The following is an 11,632-nucleotide window of genomic DNA, read 5'->3' as shown; positions in this document are numbered from 1 at the left end:
AGACTTTTTAAAAGTGACATAGAAAATTAAAATGTTACAAAATAAAAAAAAAATGGTCATGAACAGGCAGGTTTTTGATGAAGAAACGGAACTTGCTAACCTACAAAAAGATGGACAAATTCCCTGTTAATCCAGGAAATGAAAACAGCAGTTGAGCAGGAAACAGCAATTTACCCTTTGCATAATAAAAAATGTTGTGTGTGTGTGTGTGTGTGTGTTTGTCAGTTCAGGGTGCACAGATTATATGTACAAGAATGTTTATTACAAAATTGTGACATTTGAAATAAACATTATTTTGGAAATGATTTGGAATAGCTCAAATGTCCACCAACAGAGATTATTTAAATATATTATATCCACACTGCGGCATAATCTGGTAAAGAGATTAAATTATACATGTGGATACAGACATGGGGAGATCATCTAGGTATGTTGTTTAGTTACGATTTTTTAAAAAGCAGTACACGAGCATGTCCAAGTGTTGTAAAGCAATACTGATAATGATTGTAATAGTTGTTTATGTTCATATATATCAAACAGTTATTAGCAGTGTTTTTAGGGAGGGGATCACAGGGGACTCATATTTTATATTTTGTATGTTTGAATATTTTGCAATAAGCTTGCATGATTTTTAAAATTGAATAAATGTATTATAAAAGAGAGCAGAAATTTTAAAAATTATCTTCTACAGAATGACTTGCTCATCATACTTGAAGACTTTTATTTTTATTTTAATTGATAATTCATGTCAACCATGCCTCAAGGGAAATGAGTATGTCCTGGTGTTGCTTGTGGGAGTATAAATTGGTACATTTTAGAAGAGAAGTTTGTTAATATATACAAACAGCCTTGAGAATCTGAATGCCCTTGCACTTACCAATTGCACTATGGGAATTTATCCTAAAGCAAAAAGTGAAAGATATGGGCAAGATATTGAACAACAAAGATACCCATTCAGAACGATTTGTCCAAAGATAACCCAATTGCTCACTGAAATAAAGGTAATAGAAATAAATGGCCAATAAACTTGTGGAATGATGTTTAATCTTCATCACTAGTAAAGAATTAGAAATGAAAATAACAAGATTCACTTTCACATATCAAATTTTAAATTTGATTTTATTACTTTTATATAATATAAAATATTATATTATATAATTTTATATTATTTTTAATATATATTTTTATAATATATAATTTATAAAATTTTATAACATATAATTTTATAATATATAATTTATGAAATTTTATAATTTATAATTTTATGATAAAATTTTATAATATATAATTTATAAAATTCATAAAATATAATATATATTTTAATTATATTTTTATAATTATTAATATATATAAAATATTATATAATTATATAAAATAATATTCTATTATATAATTTTATTATTTGAGAAAACCCAGCATTGGTTAAATGTGGGGAAAAGGCACTCTTCAAGATTGTGTGGGAACTGCACGTGGAGGTGATGTTTTTGGAAAGTTCACAGTCACTTTGACACTGTTTATCTTTATGCCATAGATAAGGAGGTTGTCTCTCTTGCTGCTCCCTGATGTTTCTAGGTCTCTGCCTTCCAGACACATCGTACCACTACTTTCTGGACCATCTGGGGGTGGGAGGGGTCACCTGATTAGTTTTGGCCGACAAGTAGTGATGTCACTTTGGGGCCAACGCATTTAATTCCTGGTGTGAGAGCCTCCAGACCTCTCCTTTCTCTCTTGCATGGTGGCTGACAAAATTCAAAATGCTGCTTGCTTCTTCCACACGAGGTCCTGACCATGGTTAGCAGAACCCTCCCCACCTGCCAGCCTGCAGTGCACGTGGAGCACAAGAAACTGATAAATTAAACTGATTAAACCAATTAAATTAAAACACTCAAAATTCAGCAGATTCTCTAGAAGCAGCAGATACTATTATAGCCCTAAATCACTGGACATATGGACATCAGCAAAACATTCCCTTCTTTCAATGAATTATTCATTTATTTATTCAACCAAGTTTACCAAGCAGCTAATATGTACCGGGCATTGTTCCAAGTACGGGTACTGAGCAGGACCGACGAGGTCCACGCTTCTACAACGCGCACATGCTAGTCGTTACATTCACCTCATGTGAAGTGAAGGCCACGGAAGACTGGAGGGAGGAGAACTGCATTGTGCCTGGGTTTCAGGGCAGTTAGGGAAAATTCCTAAAAGGAGACCTGAAGCTAGGCCTGCATTTAAAGGCAGGACAAGGAAGGGCATGGCATTCCTAGCAGATGGAACAGCACGTGCAAAGTCAGTCAGGTATGCAGAGTAGGACATGTCATGGTAACGTTGAGCTTAGTGTGGCTGAAACCAGAACATAATTTGGGATCTTGAATTCCTAGTTAAGGAGATTCAGCTCTGTCTTACAGACAAAAGAGGAAGATTATAGCGATATTTTTAATACTTCAAAATAAATTTTCTATTACAAAAGCAATATGTGCTTACCACAGAAAATTGCCAAAAGGCAGCAAAATGAAAATGAAAGCAAAACACTCCCAAATTCTTTCACACAGTGGAGACCATTTTATGGTATTTTAAAGTATTGATTTCCAAATCCTCCTCTTTATACATATATCCACACATTGCATTTAAAAAATTAAAACACAATTGCACTGTTTGTGCTGTTTTATCACCTGACTTTTCCACATCACAATACACAATTGACATCTTTTGTGGTAGTAAAAATACTTATAAAGGTTGTTTTCCAGGACCCCATCATCTGTAGTTTATTTTAACTGACCCTCTATGGTTGAAAAGAGACTTCTTCCAATGGTTCTCCACTGAAAGTGCAAAATGCTATGAACATTTTTGCAACTACATTGTTGCAGACATGCTAAAATATTTTCTTAGCAAAAAATTCTTACAATGGTGTTCTGAGTCAAAGTTCACGCACACTCAGAATTTTGATGCATATTGCCAAATTGTCCTCCAGAAGCATTGTACCAATTTCAGTTAATAACTTTTATTTTTACTGAAATTTACAAAAAACATCCTCACTTTCCTTGAACTTTTGGGTGTGTGCATCCTCAAATACACCCTGTGCAAGCATATGGAGACATACATAAAAGTTTCTCTTATTAAATGTTTTTAGTTAAAAAAAGATACAAAAATATGGAAAATTTATTTCTGAACTATTAAGAATTACTGGTCTATATTATGCTGCCATGAACATTTATTTATTAAAATTTTACCTTAGGAAAAAAATTTTTAATTTACCTTTTCATTTACAAATATAGTATGCCTTTATGTTCATAGATAGAGCTATAACTAATTCTTTCTTTTTAAATAGCTTCATAAGATTTCACAGTATGGAGCAGCTATAATTTATTCAGTCATGATCTCATTGATGAATGTTCACATTCCAGTTTGGGTCACTTAAAGCAATGCTATAATAAACAAACTTATACATAAATTTCTGTAGGTTGGTGCTTTATTTTCCCTATGAAATACTTCCAAAAGTGGAGGTGCTGGGTGAAAGTGTAGGCAAGAATTTGAAAATTTTAATAGATGTTACCAGGTTACTCTCCAAGAAGCTTCTAACAATTTATGCCACCACCAGCAGCAATGTATGAGAGATCATGCCCACTTCTCCAAAGCCTCTTCAGCTGTAGGTGTTAACAGTCACTTACACTTTTCCTGATCTGATACAGTGATGATATAATTTGTTGTAGTTAGCGTTTTCCCCCAGTACCAATGATGTTTCTTAGTTTCACTGGTCATTTGCCTTGTTTCATCTATAAATTTCCCATTTATAACTGTCCCTCACCTGCTCTCATATATATATATGTGTGTGTGTGTGTGTGTGTGTGTGTGTGTATTTTTTTTTTTTTTTTTTGAGACAGAGTCTCACTCTGTCACCCCAGCTAGAGTGCAGTGGCGTCATCACAGCTCACTGTAGCCTCAAACTCTTCGGCTCAAACAATCTTCTTGCCTCAGCCTCTGGAGTAGCTGGGACTACAGGTGCCTGCTACCATACCTGGCTAATTTTTTCTGTTTTTTCTGGGACCTTGCTCTTGCTCAGGAGGGTCTCAAACTCCTGGCCTCAAGCCAACCTCCTGCCTCAGCCTCCCAGAGTGCTAGGATTACACATGTGAGCCACCACAACTGGCCACATATATTTCTTAAGTATCTTAAAAATATATCTTAAAAGTAGGAAATTGACCACTTTGGAAAATAGTTTGTCAGTTCCTCAAAACATAGAATCATACAGATCTCAAAATATCATACAGTTATGATATGATCCAGCAATTCCACATCTATTTATATACTCAAGAGAATTGGAAATATATGTCCACACAAAAAGATGCTCACAAAGGTTTACAGCAACATTAATTCACAATAGCCAAAAAGTGGAAACAACCCAACGTCCATCAAATGGTGAATGGACAAACAAAATATAGTCTATCCGTACAATGGGATATTATTCATCCCTAAAAAGGAATGAAGCACTGATACGTTCTATTACGTGCATGAACCTCAAAAACATGATGCTCAGTGAAAGAAGGCAGTCACAGAAGGCCCCATCTTACATGATTCCACTCCTATGAAATGTCCAGAACAGGCAGATCCACAGAGACAGAAAGTAGATTGGTAGTTTGTTAGGGCTGGAGGCAGCAGGGGTGGGGTGGTGTTGGGAATGACTTCTAATGTATGTGGGGTTCTTTGGAGGGGAGTGAAAAAAATGTTCTGGAATTAGTGGTGATGGTTGCACAGTTTTGTGAATATACTAAAAAAAACCCACTGTGTACATGTGTACATGTTCACAGGGTGAAATGTATGGTATGTGAATTATATCTCAATTAAAATGTAGAGTATTGATAACCCGAGATTGCCCCCATGCCCTGGTCAACTGGTCACCCTCAGGACCAGTGCAGCGTTCTACGGAAAGCTGCCTGGACCTCCCTGTTCCGCAGGCAGTAGATGACAGGGTTGCACATGGGTGTGGCCACCGTGTAGATGACCGACAGCACCTTGTTGAGGTCCATGGTTTCCATGCGGCTGGGACGGGCATAGATGAAGAGAGTGGCTGAGTAGAAGATGCCCACCACAGCCAGGTGGGAGGCGCAGGTAGAGAAGGCTTTGCTGCGGGTGGCAGCTGACGGCATGCGGAGCACAGCCCTACCAATGGCCACGTAGGAGGCCACGGCCACGAGCAGGGAACCCCAGAGGATGACGATGGCTGAGAGGAAGTCCACCAGCTCCGTCAGGGCCACATGGGTGCAGGACAGGTTCAGCAGAGGGGAAACGTCACAGAAGAAGTGGTTGAGAACATTGGGGCCGCAGTAAGACAGGCTAGCTATGCATGCTGTTTTGATCACCGAGACCAGCAGTCCCCCAAGCCATGAAGTTATGGCCAAACCCAGGCACATCTGGGGCCGCATGAGCAGCAGGTAGTGCAGTGGGCGGCAGATGGCCACGTAGCGGTCATAGGCCATGGAGGCCAGGAGGGTGCACTCTGTGCAGATGAGGGAGATAAAGAGAAAGAGTTGGGTCATGCAGGCTGTGAAGGGCACAGGGCAGGGTCCAGCCCACAGCCCCACCAGCAGGCTGGGCATGGTCACAGACACGTAGCACATGTCCAGGCAGCTGAGGTTGCCCAGAAAGAAGTACATGGGCTTGCGGAGCTCACTGTGCCTGCAGATGAGGTAGACGATGAGCGTGTTTTCCAGGAGGGTCAGCAGGTAGAGGGTCAGGAAGACGGCAAACAGGGCATCCCTGATGCCCAGCCTGGTAGACAGGCCCAGCAGGACAAACTCCTGGACTCTGGTCGTGTTGCCCAATTCCAAGGACCTCTCCATCTAAGAACAAAATACACCTTCAAAATATTTTGCAAATCTCTCTCTATATATCTTGCCTCACGCTAGATCCAAGCCATTCTCTTACCTGCGTAAATGAAATAATTATCTGGTCTGTCTGCTTCCATGTTTTATTTCTACAGCCTTTTCCATGTATCAGTTAGTGGGATCTTCCAGAATCATAGATAATATAGGATCACTCCCCTGCTTAAAACTCCTCAAATGGTCCCCATTACCTAGAATAAGCGGGTTCTTTAACACAACCCGCAAGTCCCCCCCGTGCCTGGATCCGTGCCTGGATCCGTGCCTGGATCCTTGCCGGCTGCTTGGGTCCATCTCATGTCATGCTGCTTCTCCACGGGCACCCTTTCCTGCCCTCGTGTTCCCTGGTCACCCCGGCCTTAGAGAATTCCCACATGAGGAGGCTCCTTCTGTCCAGCACCCTCCTCCCTGCTACAGAAGAAAAGAAAAGAAAAAAAAAACCTTCAGGGACGTCAGGAGAGTTCATGGACTCTGGTCAATGATACATCCTAGCAACCCAAAGCCTTTGAAAATAAGAGCCTGTTTTTTCACATCTGGTATTGGCTGGTGTAAGCCTGGACTCACTTCTGTGATGAAGCCTTCCATGACTCAAACCTCACAACCAGTCACATTAGATGCCGAGAGGTTTTTTTATGTTTTGTTTTTTGGTTTTACTTATTTAACATAAGAACCAATAAATTTAGTTTCAAAAGTCACTTTGGAATTCTTCAGTCCAGAACCAGAGTACTTACGGATTACGGCTTTTGTTTCATCCTGTAGACATTTTTCAAACATCAACAATGCACTATACACTATGCCAGGCACAGGGGGTTGTGGGGATGAACGGGGCTCCCAGAGGGAAGCTTTGTATCTGCTGCTTTTTTATTAGCTAAACTTGGACAAGTTACTTCACCTGTTTGACTCTCAATAGCGTCTTCTGAAAAAAAATGGATTTAGTTATCATCACTTCAAATTATATAACACCCACACCATTAAACAAGAGTCAGACTTAGCCTTGAATATTAGATTTTCCACTTAATAGCTGTGAGACTCTGAACAAGTTGCATGTCCTCACGGAGTCTCAGTTTTCTTATACGTAAATTGGGTATTATTTTAGTTCCTATCTCATAGAATTTCCATATGCCAAATTTCTGGTACATGGCAAATAATAACTATTATATCTCATTATTGTATAATACACCATTCAAATATAGGTATCATCTTTATGATATATACCTTATGTCATTAATCCAGGTTGTAAACCATTCTCTGAGTGAAGTATCAATGTCTGCATTTTGCAGAAGAGGAATTAAAGCTCAGAGAGGGGAGGGAACATTTCCAGGGTCACACAGCTGGTAAGTAACAAATCCAGCAGTCAAACCCGAGTCTATCTGATTCTGAAGCCAGTTATCATCCCTCTAGACTTTTCTGCCTCTCTTTGTGAAAGAAGTTGCACATATTTGGATCCATACAATGAAGATATCCACTTGCCTGACCTCCAGACTAGATTCCAGGGCTGGTATATTAATCTGTCTATTCCAAGAGAAGGCAGTCATGTAAATAACAAGCAGCAGGGCAGAGTAGAGCAGTGAGGAAGGAATAGTCACTTCCAAAAGGAAGAACTGGGAAAACCTCCTGTAGGACCTGACAATTTAACTGAGCCTTGAAAGATGAGTAGAATTCTGAAAGTTAGAAGATGGGCAGAGGAACGGGCAATCCAGGAAGAAGAAATGGGGGGTAAGATTTCACTTCGGCCAAAGTCACTTGGCTAGTTGGAAATGCCAAGTCAGATTTTCAGCTCCCAATCCAGACATTCCTTTTCAACCATCCCTGAGAGAAATCTTGGTATGGTAGAAAGAATTCAGGCTTTTGAATTGCATGGACCTGGACTCAAAGTCCAAATGTTCTACTGCTTAATTGTATGAAACCAAGCATTTTTTTTTTAACTTACTCTTACTGATCTTCAGTTCCTCCATCTGTAAACTAAGAACTGCATATATAACATCATAGAATTTTCAGGATTAGTGGAGATCATACAGGGAAAGCACTCAATGCCTGACACAGAGTGGATGTGTGTAAATGCCAATTCCTTTCTTCTCGCCTGGATCTTCCCTCCCCTCCCCAAATGGGCCTTGCAGTTATCTTACCTGAATAGCTCAAGTAAGATGGGCTATCAGAATAGATACCAGTTGCCTGCCTCCTTCCTTGGGGTGGCTGGTCAATGGCTAGATGGTCTGAGCACCCATTCAGGGGTAGAATTTTCAGAAATGGAGCCAGAAGTTCCTATGGTTAGAAGACAAAGGCATCTCCTTGAGCAAATGCCAGCCTGAGCAGAGCTGTCCTTAGTCCTAAGTGCAGAGACCTCCCCAGACCTTCCTCATGCCTCTACCCACCACGTGTTCTGAACTGGGTGTTGTCTGGGCTCTGCCAAGTCGCTTCCATCCTCACAGCCGGTAGGCAAGCAGAGAGGCCAGCTTAAACCAAAGCTGAGGATCTCTGAGACCTCCTCTAATCTCTGTGGAATTAAACAACAGTTAGGAAAGATGTTTTTCTGAATCTCTATTGGGCTTGAGGGAAGAGAGTAAAAGCACTCCTAATTTGGAATTCATATTTAGACCATATTGATAAGCATGAGTTGGTACCCTGTTGTGCACTAGAATGTGTTATGTGTGCTGGGAACATAAAAATAAGTCATATTTTGCTTGCTTTTGCTGTCTGTGGTAAAGGCAAATAAGGAAATAGATGAGGGAGAGAGAGAAAGGTCAGTCTAGACTAGGGGCTTATAGGAGACCTTTTGGAGGATGCTGTAACTACGCTGGATGTTCAGAAAGGCGTCTAAGTCACCTTCATTCAGCACAAGTCAAGAAACACTGCATATGTATAGGCACATACTAGGTCATACACAAGATTTTAAAATAAACACTCTCCTTTTTGACTTCTACATGAATTCAGCATTTGTTAGTATGGCTCGTACAATACAGACCCAAGCTAGATTTTCTGCCTCATTTCCTACGATTCCCCACTGTTGCAGACCTGTCATTATGGGTGGCTCACCTCATTCACGCTCACACTTTGGTGTCTTGGTTCTGATCTCCCCTTCCCTTTCCTCCTGGAGAAATAGAACTCACCCTTGGAGCCTGAGTTACTTAGAGAAGCTATCATTTAGCCTCCTTCCTCACTGATACTAATTCTCTCCCCTTTTTCTTTATGGATTAAAAAATATATATGGTAAAGTACACATAACATAAAATTTATTATTTTAATCACTTTAAGGATACAATTCGGTGTCATTAGTATATTCATATTCTGCAGCCATCACCACGATCCACCTCCAGAATTCTCTTCATCTTGCAAAACTGGAGCTTTGTAACCACTAAACAATAACTCCTCATTTCCCTCCTCCCAGCCCCTGTAAAAAACCATTCTGCTTTCTGTGTCAGGGAATTTGACTACTCTGATTACTTCATATAAGTGGAATCCAACTGTATTTGTCTTTTTGTGGCTGGCTTATTTCATTAGCATAATGCCCTCAAGGTTCGTCCATGTTGTAGCAAATGTCAGAATTTCCTTCATTTTTAAGGCTGAATAATATTTGATTCTGTAAATTTACTACATTTTGCTTGTCCGGTCATATGTCAATGGACACTTGAGTTGCCTTCATCTTTTGGCTACTGTGAATATTGCTATTATAAACAAAGGTAGACCTAGACATTTTTGAGATCCTGCTTTCAATTCTTTTGTTATCTCAACCTCCTTTTGTTCAATGCTTCCTGGTGTTAGCTGGACATCTTGGGCTAGACCTAGACCTAATTAGAGTCCATGGACAGGAGAATGTCTTCCAGTAACTGACAAACTGTGGTGAGGGGAATGATGGTGGCTGTTTATATCCAGAGAGGCACAACTCTCAGCAAGTTGGATCAAAGAAATGGGTATTCATAAGGCAAACTATATACAAGTCAGGTAACCATAAGAGTGAGGGCTTTAGAGGAAGATTCAGGTTAAAATCCTGGCTATGTCAGATACTGCTTGTATGAAAATGTTTCCTGTAAATTTGTGTTTAATTTCATTGATATATTCATGCATTAGTAGTTGAGGGTTTGGCATGAGTTTTCTACCAATCTAAAAATGAGGGAAGTGTCAACATACTTGGAGAAAGCTTTTATTTTAATTGTTTCAATTATGAAACAAATACTTGCTTTTAAAAGAAGTTTGAATATTATGGACACAAATATTCCCTTTCCCATTTCAAATTAGCTATCCAGAGTTAATACGGAAAACAGCTATTATATATGTTTTCAGAAATCTTTCTGTACATATATATGCTTTGGTTTTTCAAAAATAGGATCATACTATTCACATCATTTATGATTTCTTTATTTAATTCTATATCATCTTTCTATATCAGTATATATAAAGCTCTCTCATCATTTTTAAGTTATATAGTATTCTATATATGTTATACACAATAATTTATTTTAGCAGTCCTAATGATATAAATTTAGGTTGTTTCACATTTTTGCCATTTTGAACAATTCGAAAATAAAAAGTTGTGTACAAATATCTTTATATATCCACGCAAGTATATTTTTAAGCATATCATGGTTGATGACAGCATATCATGATAGTACTGTGCCTGTGTGATTTGTTGCCCTGCAAAGAAGCTAAGATACAATGTAAAAACTTTGCCTAAATCATTGGGAAGGGCTTTAAAGCAACACCACAGGGTGGGCAGATGCGGGGATTTTGCATGCAAGAAAGCTCCTGTGGAAGAAATTCCTGTGCCGCTCAGGAGCAAGTGACCTTGTAAATAACCTCTAATGAACTCATCTAACTCGTCAAGCTGGACTCGTCTGAGTTGTTCTTTGGTCTCTTGGCTCTCTCTCAGTTTGAGGGGCCAGTTTTTCTATATTGTCCTGGGATTTTCCTGAAACGAACGGGCAGCCCAGGCATAGGTCTAGCTTGAAGTGTGTCTGGGTCCAGGTGCTCAAGCAATAGTAACAGGAAACTGTCCCTTTATACTGCTCAGCTCAAATTTCTTCAGGGTTGATCTCACTTTAAGGCCGTAAAGTGGGCAGGTATGTAGGTAGAACAATGCCCTCTCCAAAGATGTCCATATCCTAATACATACAACCTGTGAATATTACTGGGGCTCAGAAAACAGTATCCCAAAATAAAGGCCTCAAATGCAGCCTCAGAAGCAAAAGTTCTTCTCTGACCTCCTCCTCCCCTCCTGCCTCTCACTCCCATCCTTCCCCAAGGTAGCCAGAGATACTAGACTCCCTCTTCCCCAAAGCAAGTCATAGAAACCAGAACCCCTTGTCCCAAAAGCCAGCTACAAAACCTAAAACTATTCTGTGTAAAAACTGGTCATAAAGAAATTAACTGACCTGTCTTGTTTGACTACAGGTTGTGAGACCCCCCATTCCAAAGATGGTCCCGCCCCACACCCAGAAGGAAGGATGCTACTCAGAGAGGCCAAGAAGAATCTGGACGGACAGGCCCGCTGGGTTTCCCCACTCAGTCTGTTAGCATGAGATCATACCCTTTTTGTCCAACCATATTTCTATACTGCCATCTATACTTTATCGAACATAAGCATAAAAATGGATAATTTTCTCTGTATATTTGGATCTTTTTTCTGAAGGCTCCCATGTATACAGATTAAATAAATTTGTACCCTTCTATTAATCAGTATTCCTCATGTCGGTGATTTTTCAGTGAACCTTTAGGCAGCCAAGGGCCTTGGGCCCTACAACATGTTAACTTACGTGGCAAAAGGA

At 39.7% G+C, this 11,632-nt stretch overlaps 1 protein-coding gene across 1 annotated transcript; it reads right to left on the bottom strand.

Moving 5' to 3' along the window:
- Positions 1–4,895: 4,895 nt before the first annotated feature.
- LOC138375045 (olfactory receptor 6Z7-like) lies at positions 4,896–5,834 on the bottom strand. Its single transcript, XM_069458366.1, has one exon. The coding sequence runs from the start codon at positions 5,832–5,834 to the stop codon at positions 4,896–4,898; it is 939 nt and encodes a 312-aa protein (XP_069314467.1).
- Positions 5,835–11,632: the final 5,798 nt, after the last annotated feature.

Source organism: Eulemur rufifrons, chromosome 24 (genome assembly GCF_041146395.1).
Source record: "Eulemur rufifrons isolate Redbay chromosome 24, OSU_ERuf_1, whole genome shotgun sequence".
In the NCBI taxonomy this organism is placed as follows: Eukaryota; Metazoa; Chordata; class Mammalia; order Primates; family Lemuridae; genus Eulemur; species Eulemur rufifrons.
The sequence above is the reverse complement of the archived record's forward strand: the minus strand, read 5'-3'. Positions and strand labels throughout refer to the sequence as shown.

Excerpts from the sequence above, each read along its gene's own strand:
- LOC138375045 (XM_069458366.1), bottom strand. The coding sequence starts at position 5,834 with ATGGAGAGGTCCTTGGAATTGGGCAACACGACCAGAGTCCAGGAGTTT.